General features: G+C 38.4%; 1 protein-coding gene and 2 pseudogenes across 1 annotated transcript; all 3 read left to right on the top strand.

The window, feature by feature from the left end:
* The first annotated feature begins 9,816 nt into the window (after positions 1-9,816).
* On the top strand, positions 9,817-10,767 carry LOC140508748 (olfactory receptor 52A5-like). Its single transcript, XM_072616623.1, has one exon. It carries the CDS (start codon positions 9,817-9,819, stop codon positions 10,765-10,767), a length of 951 nt encoding a protein of 316 aa, XP_072472724.1.
* A 2,511-nt stretch (positions 10,768-13,278) lies between these two features.
* LOC140507586 (BMP-2-inducible protein kinase pseudogene) lies at positions 13,279-17,286 on the top strand (annotated as a pseudogene).
* An 83-nt stretch (positions 17,287-17,369) lies between these two features.
* On the top strand, positions 17,370-18,458 carry LOC140507585 (BMP-2-inducible protein kinase-like; annotated as a pseudogene).
* Positions 18,459-19,660: the final 1,202 nt, after the last annotated feature.

Below are 19,660 nucleotides of genomic sequence, written 5' to 3'. Positions count from 1 at the left end.
TAAATCTGGAAAATGGCATGACAGAAACTAGACATAAACCAACATTTCACACCTTATACCAAGATAAAGTTGAAATGGGTACATGATTGAGACATAAAGGGTGATATTTTAAGGAAATTAGGAAAGCAAGAAATAGTTTATCTGTCAGATCTATGGAGAAGGGAAGAATTAATAACCAAACAAAAGATAGAGAACATTTTGAAATATAAAATGGATAATTTTGATTACATTAAATTATAAGGATTTTCCACAAACAAAAATCAATTTAACCAATATCAGAAGGAAAGCGAAAAGCTGGGAAACATTTTTTACAGGAAGTGTCTCTGATAAAGGCCTCATTTCTCAAATATGTAGAGAATTAAATCAAATTTATAAGGACATAAGTAATTCCCCAGTTGATAAATGGTCAAAGGATATGAACAAGCAGTTTCCAGATGAAGAACTTAAAGCTATCCATAGTCATATGTAAAATTGTTCTAAATCACTCTAAAGCTTCATATCTATGAGATTGGATAATATGAAAGAAGAGGAAAATGATAAATGTTGGAGAAGATGTGATAAAATTGGTACACTAATGCATTGTTGGTAGAGTTGTGCACTGATCCAAACATTCTGGAAAACAATTTGGAACTATGTCCAAAGAGCAATAAAACTCTGCATTCCCTTTGATTCATCAGCTTACTCCTAGGTTTGTATGACAAAGAAATCATAAAATAATGGAAAAGTATCCCACATGTACAGAAATATTTATAGCAGTTCTTTTTGTGGTGGCAAAAAACTGGCAATTGAGAGGATGCCCATCAGCTGGGGAATGGCTGAATAAGTTGTCCTATATGAATATAATGGAGTACTATTGTGCATTTCATATGACTATAATAATTTACTGTTTGATGAACACAAGAATTCCATCTTCTGGAATTGGAACACACTATTTGACAAAAACTGCTAGAAAATCTGGAAAATAGTGTGACAGAAACGAGTCATAAACCAACATTTCACACCCTATACCAAGATAAAGTCAAAAAAGGTACGTGATTTAGGCATAAAGGACGATATTTTAAGAAATTTAGGAGAGCAAGAAATAGAAAGGATAAGCAGGCAGATTTCAGCAAAAAAATACGGAAAGACTTATATGAACTGATGCTGAGAGAAGTAAACAGAACTACGGGAACATTGTACACAGTAATAGCAACATTGTGGGATGATCAGCTATGATAGACTTAGCTCTTTTCAGCAATACAGTGAACCAAGAAAATTCCAAAAGATTCATGATGGAAAATGCTATCCACATCCAGAAAAAAAAAATATGGAGTCTGAATGCAGACCAAATCATACTATTTTCACTTTTTTGTGCTGTTGCTTCATTTGGTTTTGTTTTTTTCTTTCTCATGGTTTCTTGCTTTTGTTCTGATTCTTCTTTCACAACATGACATGGAAATGTGTTTAACAGGATTGTATATGTATAGCTTATATCAGACTGCTTCTTCTCTTGGGGTAGGAGGACAGGTAGGGAGGGAGAAAAATTTGGAACTCACAATCTTATAAAAATGAATGTTGAAAATTATCTTTACATGTAATTGGGAAAAAGTAAAATATTACCAAGTGGAGGAAAAAGAGATAGGGTTTAACTCTCATACTGGAGAGGTATTTACATGACTCAGGAGCTCAGATTTCTGACCAGATGGTCAATGGACTACCAAAGATTGTGAAGTTATATTTCAGAAGGTCTCTGCATATTGATGGCAAAAAAGCTTACATTTTTATTTTCACTAACTTTGAAAAAAAATACAAGAAGGGTTCTATAGGCTTCTCCAGATCAGTAAAAGTTAAGGACCCTTGCTGTAAAGAGATGAAGTGAGGTAGAGAGAGATAAAGGATACATACAACTTCTTTTGATAAAGTATTGAATTTAAGTTTTGAAGAGAAACATGAAGATAATTCTTTTCCATATATATGCATATTTTATTTATTTTTCTCTTTTCAAAATTCATTTTCACAAGAATTTGAATTCCAAATTTTCTCCCCATCTCTGCCCACTCTCACACCCCAGGAAAATGTGCAACCCATTCACCCCTTCCTCCAGTCTATACTCCCTTCTATCATCTCCCCTTCTCCCACCCTCTCCCCTCTGTTTTCCCATAGAGCAAAATAGATTTCTATACCCCATTTCCTGTACATCTCATTTTCCAGTTTCATGCAAAAAACAATTTTCAGCATTCAGTTTTAAAGCTTAGGTTCCCTTCCTCTCTCCCCACCAACCCTCACTGAGAAAGCAAGCAATTCAATATAGGTCATACATGTGTAGCCATGCAAAACACTTTCGTAACAGTTATGTTGTGAAAGACTAATCATATTTCTCTCTGTCATGTCCTGCCCTCCATTTATTCCATTCTCTCCCTTGACATGTCCCCCTCAAAATAGTGTTTGTTTCTGATTATTCCTTTCCCCAATTTGCTGTCCTTTCCTTTCCTATCCCCTTCCTCCCTGCCTTCCAGCAGGCTAAAAGATTCCATACCCAACTGAGTATGTGTTATTCCCTCCTTAAGCTAAATCCAATGAGAGTAAGGCTCACTTATTCCCTTTCATCTCTCCCCTCTTCCACCCCATTTAAAAGCTCTTTCTTGCCTCTTTTCTGTGAGATAATTTCCTACCTTCTACCTCTTCCTTACTCTTACTCCTACTACATTCCTCTAAACAGTAAATTTTATTTTTAGGTATTCTCCCTTCATATTAAGCTCACCCTGCACCCTTTCTCTTTGTATGTATGTGTATATGTATATTTATGCATAATATATGCATATATACACACACAAACCCATATACACACCTACACATATAAATGTACATATATAATACACTCATACATACATACGCATACATCCCTACATATATATATATATTATATATATATACATATACATATATATATATATATGTTCCATCTAACTACCCTAAAACTGAAAAAGGTCTCAGTTACAAATATTATCTTTCCATGTATCTTTCCGATGCAAACAGTTCAACTTTAATGAGTTCCTTATGGTTTCTCTTTCCTGCTTACCTTTTCTCATTTTTCTTGATTCTTGTATTTGAAAGTCAAATTATCTATTCAGCTCTGATTTTTTTCAACAAGAATGCTTGGAACTTCTCTATTTCACTGAAATTCCATTTTTTCCCTGAAGTATTATACTTTACCACCAATGAAGATAATTCTTAATAATTTTTGACTGTAATCTAGATAGAGCTAAGTGGAAGGACTGGTTTTTTTCAGAATTTAAAAAGAAGTTATCAATAACAATGACAGTTAAAAGTAACTATGGTTGTGCATTCATAGCTAGTATACTACAAATAATCATTTGGATTTTATTTTAACATTTTATACACTTATAGAAAAAAATACAAGCAAAATTGGAAAAGACACAATTATAAGAAAGAATTGACCAGTTAAGGAAAGATGTTGCTATTTCATTAGTGCATGAGGAAATATGATAGATAGATAGATAGATAGATAGATAGATAGATAGATAGATAGATAGATAGATAGATAGAGATAGAGAGATAGATAGATGGAAGGGTGGATAGATAGATAGATTCCTTAATTATCCTAAGATTTGTTATGAGACATGGTAGCAAAATAAGTCAAGTAGGAGACAGAGGTGAGGTTTATGGGCTTGTTGGCTAATGAAGTATACTGCATAGACAATCAAATATAGAATATGTGTAGTACTAGCTGATATTAATCGCTACTATATTTGTATTTGCAGTGCTTAGCATGCTTCCTGGCACACAGCAGAACTCAATAAGTGTCTATTCATTTATTCTGCTCTCAAGGAACATAAAATTTTACCTAATAGAGAGATTGTATGCAAATACTTACAGAAATGAAATAAGCTAAGGTATAAAGAGTCATCTAGGCAAAATGTTAGAAAAAATTTAAGGGGGAGGTCATGTGAACCTAAAGATTTCTGGGAATTCTTCATGAACCAGACAGATTTTTAGTCAGCAATGATGACAAATGGAAAAAGACAAATTATGCAAGGGCTTTAAAAAAAGCAAGTATTCAGAGAAGCATTCTGGAACCATGGTCCCAAAAGTTAGAAAACTGTGCATACCTTTTGACCTAGGTATATTACTATGGGGATTATACATCCAAAGAAATAAAAGGAAGGGGAGAAATATAAACGTATAAAAATACTTGGTGACACACTTGATAGAATGCTGGGCCTGGCACCAGAAAGACTCATTTTCCTGAGTTTAAATCTGGACTCAGATATTTACTAGCTGTGTAATACTGGGCAAATCACTTAACACTGCTTGCCTCAGTTTCTCATTAGTAAAATGAGTTAGAGGAGGAAATTGCAAACCATGCCATTATCTTTGTCAAAAAAAAAAACCCAAGTGGGGTCACAAATAACCTGACATGACTGAAAAACAAACAAAAATGCTTGCTATAGGTCTTTACTTTCTTTCTTTCCTTTTTTTCTTTCTTTCCTTCATTCTCTCTTTTTTTTCTTTTTTCCTTATACTATAGTCCCAAATTAGAAACTAAGTGAGCCCACCTACTGAGTCATTGCTGGACAAATTATTGTATATAAATGTAGCTTCAATATTTTTATGCCATCAATAGTTTTTGATGCATGGAGAAGCAAGCAGAATGAGAAAAACAATTTATACAATAATAGCAACACTGAAGAAAAATAACTTTAAAACTCTGAACTGTAGCAAACAATGATCAAAACATGAATTGTAGCCGTTGATAATGAAACCCATCAACTAACTGCTGTCCAAGAGGTGATGACTTAAACTGCAGAATGAGATATACGGTTTTTCCTTTTTCTTAGTTCAATTTGGAGGGGGATATGGATGGGAGAAGTTATTAACACTTGTAAGAATAAATACACACATATATTTTAAGACCTTTTTGTTTGGTTGGTTGGTTAAGGATTTGCTCAATGGAGCTAGATTCAGTAGAGCTGGACTTGGGGGAGATTAGGAAAAGTATTAATCTTTCACTGAAATTAAGAGGGCAGCAAACAATTCCCTTAGATAATCGATGTCACATTCCTCACATTGAAAACCCTATTCTCAAGACTCAAGAGGAAGTGGTGGAAGCAGTTAGTGTGTCCAGAGAAGGGAAAATCCTCCAAGAATTTTCCCATGGGATTCTAAGAGTCCAGGTCCCTGCCCGATAATTATCTAAAGCTCCACCTCCAACAGTAAAGGGCCAATATAATATCTGGACTCAAATGTGCTCCCTACATCTGAGCTCTCCAGATCTCACCTGTCTTGCAGGACCACTGAGTCTTGAATGAAGGTGAGTCCCCAGTGATTTTTGGCAGCCTGAGAGTGGAAATAGCTGGCCCATGGGATAGGGAAAAGGGTGTGTAACTAAAGTAGTTTAGTCTTTCTTTTACCTACATAACAAGTACATAAATGCCTCTGTAATGTTGTATAGGAGACAATTGTCAAGCTACCCTCTTTCCTAGACATCCCCTTCATTAGCCTAGAAAATAGGTCTGAAATTCCACCATTAGAGATCCACTTAAACGTTGTTACGATTTAGTTCTGTTTCTGATTTTTCAATTAATTTCATTTTCTACTGGTTATTTTAAAACCTTTATTCTCCTATTAAAGTCCCACATTCAGTTTCCCCTTTCTCTCAGATAGCTTCTGAGAGACTTTCCTCTCTCACAGCAGAGGAGGAGGACTGCAGGAAAAAGTCCTCTGAAAGGTACGACTAAGAAAGTCCTATGTTATCACTGTTTGCAGAGAAAGGCCTAGAATATTAAAGGGAACCATGTCCCCATTCCCAGATATGGTCTCTTTTTTCAACAAGGAATATCAGAACGTTTTTAGGTAATTCTTTATGTACCTTCCTGCACCAGTCTGCTGTCTGAATCTGTGCATCAGTGAAAAAAACCTCCTGTCGCATGGTTCAAAGATTATATGTTAGACATTTTATGTTTGGTCATTGAAGGTAAGAGCTTAATGCAAAGGGGGAAATCCAGAAAATAGCATGAGCTCAGGAGCTAGCAGGATCCTGGCACTGGAGATAATTGCAAAAAGCCTGAATGGCCCGATATTAGGTGTGTTATTGAAAAGATTCTCTTTTGCAGTGGGTTGGTCTGAAGGTCTCTGATGGTTTTTGTAACTCTTAAATTTTATACTCTGTGAATGTGGCAAATAACCCATAGTTTGGAAAGAGCCATCAACGAACCACTTATTAAACCTTTTATTCTGTGCTCCTTATCCCCTACCCTTTACATTTCCCCCATAAATCCACTTTATAGATTTTAAAAGATAAGTATAATGCTATCTAGGAGGAGGGATGAAATGGAATGAAGAATTACCTACAATCTTCTTCCAGAGGGGGATCTGTGGTTTAATCCTTGATAGATAGTGAAATGGGGAAGCAATTTGAATTCAAAAGAAGTACCACATGGTCCATACCTAGCTTTGTAAGAGGAGAGAATAATGGGGGTCTGGGTATATGCCCTGGGAAAATAAGTTGTTGTAAGGTTACCCAACATGGCTGTTAATGTAATGAAATTTAACAGTATCCCTGTTCTGAATCCTTCTACTATGATGTCCCTTCCATGCTGCAACCTGCCAATTTCTAAAGCGTAAGGTCTTTTGTTTATTGCCTCTCACATTCACATGAAGTGTGAGAGCAATCATGGACTCCTGAGTGCCATTTAGTGGGCTTTCCCTCTATAGGCATCACCAGAATCAAAACCTTCTTCTGAAGGAAGGAGGCTCTGATTTGGAATTTTGGATAGCATTCCAGGGATAGAAATAAGGGGTGTGTGTGTGTGTGTGTGTGTGTGTGTGTGTGTGTGTGTGTGTGTGCACGTGCGTGTGCGTGCGCGCATGTATTGGGGCCTTCCTAATCCAAGATATCATGTCAGTTAAGAGTGTAGACTTGATATGCCTTTGAGTATCTTACCCTAATGATCACACAATGTATCCTTGTGTGCATAATTTAAACCCTCCCTATTGTCTTCCTCATTTAAATGGTTGTTGCCCACAATGCAAGGGTACAGAAAACAGCCAGATCAATTTTTCTTGATGTTATTACACAGTAGCCATTTGATGGGTCAGGGTTATATGCCAGATGAATTTTACTAAGCATCTTTTTGTAGAGATGGAATTTGCATTCAGGTAGACAGTACTAACTTGGACCTGACCACAATTTAAGCATGAACCTGATGCTTCTCACTCCTTAATTCTGATGTATTGTGTGGAAAAGCCTAAGTCAAAATTATGAACTGAAACTAACATCTGCAAATGCCTCTGTGAATCACAATGAAAGTTGAAGGGGTAGAGAAGTAGACCACAGAGTGACCCCACCATTGTACAATTTCCTCCAGCCCCTTGACTGATCTCTTCTTTATATTCCCTCAACTTCTCTCAGCAGACATTGGTGGGTTTGATAAAATATTATACCAACCTACTTCATATGATTCGTCTCCCTTAAATATTTTAGTGATAATACCAGAAAAATCAGGTGCCACTAAGTTCAGCTGATTTCTATAGGCTTAGAACTATAAAGAATCATTCCAAGAGAATCTTCCCTAAAGAGAGAATGCAAGGAGTTAGTGTCCTGTTCTATTTTACTGATCTTTTCAAGAGAGACTTCCCCTGGATGCTTTTTCAAGGAAAAGACCTGTAACAAATCATTTTAAACCTTGGATATTCACTTCTCTCTCTTCCCATCCTCATGCATTCCCACCCTTCAGACTCTTAAGGCTTCCCTCGCACATCCTAAATATCCTGATAGGATAAAAAGAACAAACAGAACATTTTAAGGAAGAAGACTTCTTAGATGTCCTCCTTCAGACTGTGATCAACCCCCAAGAACACACTCTCAAGACCTAAGAGTATCAAACCATGGATATGACAAATTTCCTAAGTGTTTGTGCAGAAGCTGAATGATAAATTCTCAGGAATATTTAATACAGGGGATTCTGCTTTCATTAGGAATTGTGCTAGATCACTCCCTTAATGCCACTCTCATTTTGTCATTCCTTATTTGTTTTTTTTTATCAGTTTAAGGAATTTTGAAGGTGGAAAACCCTTCCCCTAATGTGGATGAACAGGACATCTGTAACATACATAGTCATAGAAAGTTTCCTTGAACACCGAGAGGTTAAGTGAATTTTCCATGCTCATAAAACTATTAAACATCAGGGGAAGGAACTGAACCCTGGTCTTCTGGTGATAAGACCAACCTTATACCCATTATGCTACACTCTCTCTTTTTTTATCATGAGTTGGAAATTTAAAATATATAGATTCTAGTACTTATTCCTGGAAGTAATGTCACCATTTGTGAAAGTAGCCACACTTCCCAATTATATTTATTTCCTAAGGAAAAACTAACAGAAAGTTACCTGAAGGGAGTATGTATACACATACACACACACATACACACACACACACACAAACACACCTCCTATTTCCATGTAGTACCATCACCTGAGCCAAGGAAAAGGAGATTAGGATTAATAAAACAGATTATAACCAACATCTATCCTTGGACTTAGTCCATTCTCTTGTCTTTGCAGTGATGGGAAGACACATCATATAAAAATGACATATGTGAAAGTTTGTGTTTAGAGAACCTTCTTTCTAATTTGACTGGAATATTGACGATATCCTATCTAGGATAAAGAAAAAGGCTTGCAGTCAGTTGTCCAAATATGAAAGGGATAAATGAGAAGTAAGAGAAAGTGAGCTAGGGAAGCAGAATATGTCGTAGAAAACTGGTAGAAAGGTTTAGTGGGCAAAGATTAATCAGGTGATGTTAAGTTATGGGGAGGAGACAACTGTGGGTGGAGATTAAAAGTGCTTTTAACATAGTCATGGTCATGAGTGGGGTGGAGGTAACATAAAATAGAGGGAGAATTTGGAGGCATAAAGAATCCGCTTATTCTATTATAATATCCAGGAGCAGGGGGTATATAAGAGGAACTAGGAAGAATCCAGACATTCAAGAAATTTCAAAAGAAAAGAATATGAGATAGTCACGGGTTTGGAAGCATTAACTATAAGGTTCTTAAGATCTTTGAATCAGTTAAGTCCTAAATGAGAAAAATCTGATCTTTTGACTTACAGTGTTTTCTACAATTGCCATTGCTATGCCAACAAAATTAAGAAAGTGTCCTGGTCAATTCTTATGAGTACAGGCAAAAAAGCAATGAAAATTCTCATAACCACAGAAATTACTGGCCTGAATATAATGATACTACTTTAGTATTACTATAAAAACAGAGTAAAGAAATGGAAGAGAAGGGTGAAGGGTTAGAGGTGATTGGATTGAAGAGACAGGCAGGTGATGGGGAAAATGAAAATGAACTGCAAAGTGAAGGAATTTGGAATTGAAGGTATGGGGCAAAAAGGACAGAAGGGATGGTATAACTGATGAGATGAGATAGTTGAAAAAAGTGAATAGTGATGGGAACTAGAAAACATGACAGACAAAAGATATATGGGATGGCTCAGAGGTCATAGAACTAAAAGAACCCTTTAACTCTCATAATAATATCAATGGAATAATACTGATGAATTTTAGAACTTGAGGTAGGTATCCTATTCAGTCATACAAGAAATGGCAGGTCCCAAAGAAAAAGCTAAACAGGATAAAGAAAGCAATCATGTCTTGAGAAATTCATGTCCATTTAATAAGAACTACAACTCGTGTAAAATGAGCACTTCTTATTTTTAAGTCAACAGGTCAGAAGAAGAAAGAAATTTATAAAGCAATACCTGTTAGCAGCCTTAGTTCTTCTGTTCAAGCATCCCAGCCCTGCACTGGCCATGGTGATGGCCAATGGTACAGTCTTTATGCCATCCATACTGACATTGATTGGAATCCCTGGCCTGGAATCTGTTCAGTGCTGGATTGGGATTCCATTCTGTGCTATATATATCATTGCCCTCATTGGGAATTACATCCTCCTAGTGATCATTCAATCTGAACGTAGCCTCCACAAACCCATGTACCTTTTCCTGGCCATGTTGGGAGTCACTGACATTGCCCTTAGTACTTGTATCCTTCCCAAGATGTTGGGTGTATTTTGGCTTCATCTGCAGGAGATCCAGTTTGATGTATGTCTGCTGCAGATGTGGCTTATCCACACATTCCAGTGCATAGAGTCTGGCATACTCTTGGCTATGGCTGTGGACCGCTATGTAGCTATCTGTGATCCCCTGAGACATTCCACCATCTTTACCTCACAACTCCTCACGCAGATAGGGGTTGGGGTCTCTCTGAGAGCAGGTATCCTTATGGCCCCATGCCTTTTGCTCATCAAATGTCGACTAAAATATTACCGAACCACTGTTATCTCCCACTCCTACTGTGAGCACATGGCCATTGTGAAGCTGGCTGCTGAGGACATCCAAGTCAACAAGGCTTATGGTCTGTTTGTGGCCTTCTCTATTCTGGGATTTGACGTCATCTTGATTCTCTTGTCCTATGTACGGATTTTCATTGCTGTCTTCCATCTGCCCCAGAAGGAGGCTCGACTTAAGGCCTTCAACACTTGCATTGCCCATATTTTTGTCTTCTTGGAGTTCTACATTCTTGCCTTCTTCTCATTTTTCACTCACAGATTTGGGTTGCATATCCCTCCTTATGTCCACATTCTTCTTTCTAACCTCTATCTCCTAATTCCACCTCTTCTTAACCCCATTGTTTATGGAGTAAAGACTAAGGAGATCAGAGAACAGGTAGTCAAACTGATCACTTTCAAAAACCCAGTCTAATCTGTTGTCTCTCAAATAATGTAGGGCATAACTAAGAGAGAGTTAGAGTATATTGTAAGTCTGTTCCTTTCTTAGTTATGTGGGTCCTGGGATATATCACTTTTGGAGCTGTCACTCAGTTTCCTAGCTAAGAGTAAAGAGCACAGTGACCTGTTTACACAGTGTCTAATTATGCCAAGGAAAATTGATGGTTAAAAGAATAGAGAGCTGAATTTGTACATGAATCCTGGAGACATGGCTCTTTCCAAGGAATCATTAAAATTGGTGTCCTCCTTCTTATCAAAATGTTCCTGTTCCTAGACATCTCCCTTATGTGACTGATGAGGAAATGAGTCTTTAGGGCTTATCTCAACTAAGAATCTTGGGCTCCCAGAGCCAATATCTTCTCCCATGGTAGCTAACAGACCTCATTCAAATCAGGCTTTTGGCTCATAAATCTCTTTATCCCATTAGAAAAGAGACATAGAGCTAAAAGGCCAGCTAAACCTTGAAGGCCCTTCACATTCAGCTCCTACTTACTTTGTCCTTTCTATGAAATCTCCATTTTAGGCAAATGGATCTGATGGTTATTCTCCAGAAAAGTAATTTCTTCTTCTGCCTCCATGCCCTTCAACAGGTGGTTCACCACATCTAGAATAAACTAGTTCCTCACTTCACCACTAGTTTCTTCACTCTTTAGATTCTCACTCATGTGTCAGCTCCTGCATAAGGCCTTTCCTCTTGAAATTACTTTATAAAAATCTTTGTTTTGTATTTACTTCTCTAGCTCCAAGGTGTATCCTTCTAGTTTGAATATAAATGCCTTGAGGGCAGAAACTGTTTGTTTTGGCCTTATATCTCCCACAATGCATCATCTCTTGCCATAACAGTCCTTTGGAAAGATAGACCATAGATCTGCCTATAGAATCATAGATTTGGAGAAGGAAAGGACCTCAAAGGCCATCTCCTTCTCTTTTACTTTACAAATGAAGAAACTGAAGTCAAGGGAAGTAAAGTGACTTGGGCAAAGTCACATAGGTTTTAAAATCTCAGAAGCAGACTTTTAAGGATGGCAGGAAGGCCTAGTAAAATGAGCACTGGCTTTGGAATCAGAAGACCAAGTTGAAAATCCTACTTCTGGTTTTCTGCTATAGAAAATGTTTGTAAAAGCCTGCTGTCCTTCCTTCTATTTTCATTAAGCATAGGACTGCAGGACATTTTATAAAAGTTTTGTGAAAAGGAGAAAGTAGGCATAGTCATTAATTACTGATTAATTGGCACATCTCTTGCACACCTCATAGGGCTAGTAATATAGTCCATATTTTCCCCATTCATTTGACATATTTGTACTCCTGACATCTCTATAAAAATTATCTCACTCTGTTACCAAGATGGTAGTGACTTCTGGCATGGATTTCCTTCATGTGTACTTGACATAGCCTAACTGGGGAGAACAAGGAAAAGGTCTCCCTCCTAGCAATTTCTTCTAAAAATGAATTTTAAATGATATAATTAGGTTGAACATGTTTCTTACAGATTTTTTTCCATTGCTTTTCATCATTTTATAAAATATTGTGACTCATCCTCTGTCAACCTCATGAATGAGTCGGTTTTCATTTGTTTATTGGGTTGCTAATTGTTTCTGGATTCTTATCTCCTCCTTAAGGCAGGGATTACTTGTCAACCATTAATTTTCTGAAAGAAATAGTGAGAAGTTCAATTAGCTACTTTCCATGTCTCATTTTTTGCATCAATAGGTAAGTAAATCAATTTGAAACAGAATTTTCTGAGGTGCCCGTTTTATGCTTTTTTCTAATTTGATGATGATTTTCCCTTTTGCTTAAATCAATGAATGGTCTAACTACACCCAGGCAGCCAAGTCTGATGATCCCATGTCCATCAATTAATTATATTTTTTCTCTACTAAAATCAATTCTTTTTTATGTTGTTACCTTGTATTAAGTGCGAAGAAGACAAAAAGGGTCCAAAAAAGTCCTTATCTCAAGGATCTCATACTCTGATGGGGTTGGCAACATGTAAAACAAATAACACAATTATATATAAACAACACATAGGACAAATTGGTAATAATCTTAGAATGAAGGCACTAAAAATGGGGGGGGGGCTGATAAAAATCTTCATGAAGAAAGTGTGACTTTGGGTGAAACTTGAAGGAAGCCAGGCAATTTGAGGTGTGGGGGGCAGAGATGAAGGGGAAAAACATTCCAGTTATTGGGGAGGGGGAGTCAATGCAAAATTTCACAATTGGGAGATGGAGATGGAGTATTGTGCCTGAGAAAAATCAGCATCAGAGGCATTGGATCACAGAATATATGAAGAGTTGTAATGTGTAAGAAGATTGGAAAGTCAGGAAGGAACCAGATTATGGAGGAATTTAAAGGAAAAACAGATCATTTTATATTTGATTCTGGACAAGTGATAGGCAGTCACTATAGTTATTTCAATAAAGGGGGTAAGGCAATATGATCAGACTTGCATTTTAGGAAAATCATTTTGATAACTGAGTAGACAATGGATTGGACTGGGGAGAGATATTTGGCAGGGGGATCAATTAACAAGTTGTTGCAAGAGTTCAGACCAGAACTGATAAGAGCCTGCACTAAAGTTATGGCAGTGTCAGAGACAAGAAGAAGACATATGAAAGATAATCTCAATGCAGAAACAACAGGATTTGACAACTTATTAGATATGAGGAGTGAGAGTAAGGAGTTGAGGTTGACAGCCATTTCACTCCATTTAGCCCCTTTTAATCAACATTAATATCACTGATAATCAATGATAATCAATATAAGCACAAATATTAGTATTTTGTAAATGGTAACCAACTCCTTACACCCAGCTCCCTTTGGAGCATAGTAGTGCCTTTGAGGCTTCTACTCTGAAGTAGAATGATTGGCAAAATTCAGAGCTAAATTCAAACTTCCCAACTTCTTGTTTGAGGAGACACTGACCACTTACTGTATCCCAAAGGCTAAGTTCTTATTTTCCTGCTGAATCCCATCATAAAGCTTGTCTTTGCTTCTCAATGACTTGTCTAGGTAACCAGAAGACCTACTTTGAGAGCAACCCAGACCCACAAAAAGAGACAGAGTCTAACCAATACCCATCACAGGGTCTTGAGAGGCAATCTTGGTCCACAGCAGGATCCAAGCCTAGGCTAGTACCCATGAACAGTAGCACCCAGGCAATAGACAAAGTTAAATCAGGAGGCAGTGATCAGTCAGTCTAATCAAGATAATGAGCCTCAGTAGGAGACAGGGCTAAACTAGCATAGAGGTGACACAATTATCAGGCCTAATCATAAATCCACTGATGAAGATAAGGCCAAACAAGTACCTAGGTAGCCCATTTTCAATCAAGTAATCAGGCAGCCCATATTCCAAAAAAGGACCCAGGCAGACATTCCCAAACCTCATAAGGAGATGCAGCATGAGAAAGGGCTGGGGAAGTGAGGAATCTAGGGCATTGAAGGAGATTAGCTAACACTTCAGTCAACAACTAATAGGGGCCTATCAACATAGAAACAAGGTTTGGGATTGAGCAAGAAGGGAAAAGGGAAAAGGGTCAATACCAAAACCTAAGTTGATGGTCAGGAGACTGAGTCAAAATATAGGAATTCCTGCAGAATGAGGGTCCTTAGAACCTGAATACAACACAAAGCAAGGCCTGCCCCCACATAAAAAAGTATAGGAAGAGGTAGTGCAGAGAACCCCAATCTAAAACTGGAAATGTGAATAGAGAGAAGAAAATGTCAAATATTGAAGAAATACAATAGATTGAAGGTAGCCAAATAGGAAAACCAAAAAGAGAAAAAATAATATAAAAAGAAGTGCTGGCAAAGACCCAGAAAAATGAATGGTTTGGCCTAAAGAATGCCTGGAAGAAATGAAATAAGAGATATAAAATGAAAAGTTGAATGAAATAAGACCTGTGGAGGAAAGAAAGGGAAGGGGAATAAATGGTTTAGAGAAATTTAGAGAAAGGATTGCCCACTTTGATTTTATCAAACTGTTATTAAAGGGTATTGTCCCCTCTCTTTTTGTCAAAGCACTTGTACATCTTTCCCTTTTCCCTTTCATTGTCTCACCTCATAAGTCCCATATTTAGAAACCTTTGATGAAGGGTTTGTCTTCTCAGTTAGTGATTCACTTAAAAGGCTGAGCCTCTGAATAGGGTCAAATGGAGGAAAGAGAGAAATGATTATTAATAACCAATGATTTGGAGAGATCCAGAATTCCCCCTTTCTCTGAAGTTCTGATTTTAAAAATTCAGTCTCTTGAAGGATATTGCTAATAATGATATTGAACTAACTTTCTTGTTCAGACCCCCACCAAGGAAGGGTGGTGATTGTGTTTTGCTGAGACTTGGGTGGGACATATTTTTGTGTAAATTACCCAAGATTTCGTGGTCTGGGTATAGAGATAATCTCTCTTGAACTGCCAACATGGTTGCCTTTGGTCTAGTAGAGAGACAGTCAAATGACCTTACTTTTATTAAAATGCCAGAATTATTAATAAAATGATTAAATTACAACCCCAAAAACCTGATGTAAGATCACAACAAAATCAGAATGCTATGATTATTAGAATCTACTTACAAAGTTATAAGCTACCAAAACTGAGAATACAGATACAGAGGAATATCTTAAAAATATAAAATAGTGAAAATAACAGAATAGAGATCATAAATAATCTAATATCAGAATAAGAATTAGAATTACGTGAAATACAACTATTGAACTGGGTAGGGAGAAACTCCAGGTTCAGAAGGATTCACAGGAAAATTCTTTCAAATCTCTTCCATATGAGGCCTTTACCATATTTCATGCAATTTGATGGTTTTTTTTTCACTGACACTATTCCATGAACCCCCATTTAAGAGATGAAATTCAACTGGTGATCAGGAAGACAGGCAGCCCAGGCCACCAATACCAACACCTCAGGCAGCGATGCCACTGCCTGGCCTTGCTGGGCAGTGGTGGAGGGTGCTGGAGTCAAAGGCTTGGGCATCCCTGCATACACTCCTATAGGATATAAGGCTGCCAGTGTCCATGACTGTGCCTCCCGAGACCACAGGGGGCCTCAATTGCAAGACCATGAAGAAGCTGTACCAGATGCCCAAGTTCAGAGCAGTGGATAGAGGGGAAAGGTGGCAGAGGGAGGCTGCCCTGGTGGTGGAGGTGGGTCTGGAGCTGGCTCTGGAACCTCTTCTGTGGGCCATGGGCCTCTACCACATCATCCTAGAGGAGCAGCTGACTGAATCATCCCCCAGGATACTGGTCCTGCTTCTAGCCTGTGTCACACATAACACACAGGAGGCATTGGAGTTTTGGGATTCCAGCCTCTAATAGGTTCACTGTTGATCTACTCAGACATGCAAGCAGCTAAGGAAGAGTTAATAATCACCTTCATTCTAGACTTGTCTTCTCAAATGGTCACTGGTAGAAGCACCTCTTACAGAATTCTCCAATCACCTTCCCACAGGGCTAGGAGAGAAGAGGGTCCAGGTGGAGCCAACTACCCCTACATCTTGATAGTCAATCAAGATAGGCACACCTGTGCATTCCCTTAAATCCCCTCAAGCCTCAATGGTGGCTGTTAAAGGCACACACAGATTCCCCTATGGGTTCCTTGTGGTTTTACCCCTTGGGTTCCCTATGGTTTTCCCCCCTCACTGACCAATGCCCACTTGCTTTTATAGGGCAGCAGACAAAGAAGGCATCTTGATAACATTAATCTCACAGGTTAACTTTAGCAATATTGTCATTCTGCACCAGCCTTGTAAATATTTCATTATGCTACCACTCATCTCAGGGCACAGCATTCAGTAAGACTGTCTCTATGATTCTCAGAACTGCTATCTAGAATCCTTGGAACTCTTCTGGGAGTTATTGTCTAACACTTGGAAACTTGACATTCCCATGACCATGGATCCTGAGAAACTAAAGTTAAAGAGATAACAAAATCTTCTTTACATACACAGCCCAGTTTCCCCCTGCAACTTCTTTGGAGAAGGGGCCAGATCCCCACCAATTGCCATCCAACTCTAGCACACAAGACAGGCATTCTAGTCTAGCTGAAGCAGCAAGGCTCCCTGGGAGAGAGAGAGAAGGCAACATGTACAATGTGGATTCTCTATTGTGTTTCTGATATGGACACACAGTGAAAGACAATGTGCTTTAAAGTGAATGTATGTTAATAACATGCCTGATCTGAATGTCTGCAAAAGAAAAATAGCAATTATGGAAGAACTATCTGAACATAAAAATGTTGTGGGCTCCCTGGCCTCTGCTATTAATTCAGTTAGTGATAATGCATGGGAAGTGACATCATTTTAATGGAATACTGTCAAGTCAGACAGGTGGTTAATCAAATTAATAAGCAGTGGCAGACTGCTTTTAGAGTCTGAGGTCTGCAGGTTTTCTGTGATCCCCATGAGGTTGTGGCCAGGCTGCATCAGTGTAAGACTACAATAATGTACCGGGATCTCAGGGTGGAAAATGTTTTATTGAATGAATAAATCAGAGCCCCGTCACACTCATTCCTAGTGAAATTGGTAATCATTGACTAAATGGAACCTTAAAACTTGGAAACAGTCAAGGGATGGATGGAAGCAGTCAAGTCAGGGTCAGCAGCCTCCACAGAGTACTGGAACAGTTACAGCAGGTTGACTGGAGATTGCAGTAGGTTCATCAGGTACATCACCCTTGCAATTATCAGCAGCCCCAGCTATTTTAGGATGCATATGTTCAGCAGTAGGCAATGCAGCAACAGCAGATAGTCCAACAGCAATTTTAAATGCATTCAATGTATCAACCACAATCTTCTACATCCCACTATCTTGCAATGATGCAGCACTATCAGCATACTTTCTTCCAAAAGCAGATGCTTGAACAACAGCAGCAGCATGCCCCTGAGTATCTCCTCTCCCCTCAAGATGTCTTACCAGCTTTAGCTGACTTCCCTTCATCTTTTTCTTTCCAAATTGGAGCCATAATAGACTCTTCTTACAGTTCCTGATGCAGAGGCAGCTGCTACTTACCCAAATCAGAACCTCAATAATCCCACTGACATGTATGTCTGGAATCTGCTTGGAGAGGACAATTTCTCAAAACTAATAGCAGAGATCTTGGACAGCAAGTTTGATCTTCTGAGATCAAAAGTTCAAGGAAAGAGCATCCTTACATAAGAATGTAGACCCACTTTTCTGCTTCACAAAATCACCCTGCAGAAGATTTTTTGGTTCTATAACTTTCATTTCTCACCCAGGTTCTCCTGAAAAGAAGGTAGAACATTCATCTAGCTATCATGAAAACTGCATAAAGAACTCCATCAATGACCTAAAAACAAAACATCTAATGGTGACCAGGATGGTAAAAAAATTGAAGATTCCTCTTCAGCAAAGGGGACATGTACAAAAGAAGGGTGATGAATCTGACAGTGATTTTGAGTGAGATCCTACATCTCCCAAGAATAGTGAAAATGAAGAACATGAAGATGAAGATGTTCTTCTAAGAGAACAAGGGGATTTCAATGATGATGAACACTGAACTAGAGAATTTGGGTCATTGGCTTCTTCTCATGGATTCTTAAGATGATGAGAAAGAAGAAAAACATAGCTCTGATTCCAATTGTGACCACACCAAAGCAAAATGTATTGAGGGGAGCCCTCTCAGGAGCTACCTAGACTGAGCTCGGAGTGGCCAGGCCAGAGCTCCTGGGATACCACTCCCCAGTCCAAAGTAGTGCCCTTCTGCTGCAGGAAGAGTCACCCCCAGGCAGGAATTTGATGTGTTTGGCTTAGTCCCTTTCTTTATGCTTTCATGCTCAGCACCCACAGCACAAAATAACAAATAAAGAAAAAGCTTGTCTGCACAGAATGCTTTCCACAATGTTGCAGCAGAGCAGTATGACTGATGTACTCACCAAGGTGCTCTTCAGCAAGTAGGTAACAGTGTAGGATTGCCCTGGGGCAGGATCTAAGGCACAGACTCTTCCTGAGAACCCCAGAAGCATAGGCATATTTGGCTGTGCTCCCTTTCAGTCCTTGCCCATATCCACAGGGGAAAGTGAAAGCAATGAGAATCTTTTTGGGCTTGTGCTGTTTAAGGAAATGGCTCAGTTTCAGGAGCAGCAGCCAAAAGTGAAATAGTGAAGCCTGCAGAAACTCTCCTCCCGCAAAGGTGCATAAAACAGGAGGTGTTGAAAAATAAAGGGAAATGACATCATGGTATCCCTATTAGTACCAAGAAGACTTCAAAGCCCACCTACAGGACATCAGAGAGGGCTGGCAGGCTCAAGAAAGTAGGTTGGCGAAATTCTCAGAGTAGCAGTGAATTTTTAACTATATCAGATTCCAAGGAAAACATCAATGTGGCATTGACCAACAGTAAAAGCAGAGAAAATGCTCTGCAATTGGAAAGGCGCCCTCTGTGTCTTTTTGGTGTCAATATCTTCCATTCTCCAGATCTGATATGGCACCATTCTGTCAAGGCCTGAGTAATAACCATGAGGACCACAGCACAACATTGCTTGGGAGACCGAGGCAGAGCTCTTTACAAGGGTCATTTTACATTGTAGAGGGGTTGAAAATGGACGACTTTGGAGTACATGCTCTTCACACATATAAAGCATTACACTGTGGCAGTCCCCACAGGCCCAACAAGGAGAGTTAGATCCATATGGTGCTGCTCCATTTCCTTCTAAGCAGTACATGATTCTAACAAATTTTTTATTGACTTCAATTTTCAAAAAGTATTTTATGAATTTTCAAGAAGATAATATATGTGTGTGTCTATATGCATAGACACACATTTGTGTGTATATCCATAGATGTAAATGTGCATACATATATTATGTATGTTTTTAATAAAAAATAACCTTTTAACTTTTTG

Source organism: Notamacropus eugenii, chromosome 5 (genome assembly GCF_028372415.1).
Source record: "Notamacropus eugenii isolate mMacEug1 chromosome 5, mMacEug1.pri_v2, whole genome shotgun sequence".
In the NCBI taxonomy this organism is placed as follows: Eukaryota; Metazoa; Chordata; class Mammalia; order Diprotodontia; family Macropodidae; genus Notamacropus; species Notamacropus eugenii.
The sequence above is the reverse complement of the archived record's forward strand: the minus strand, read 5'-3'. Positions and strand labels throughout refer to the sequence as shown.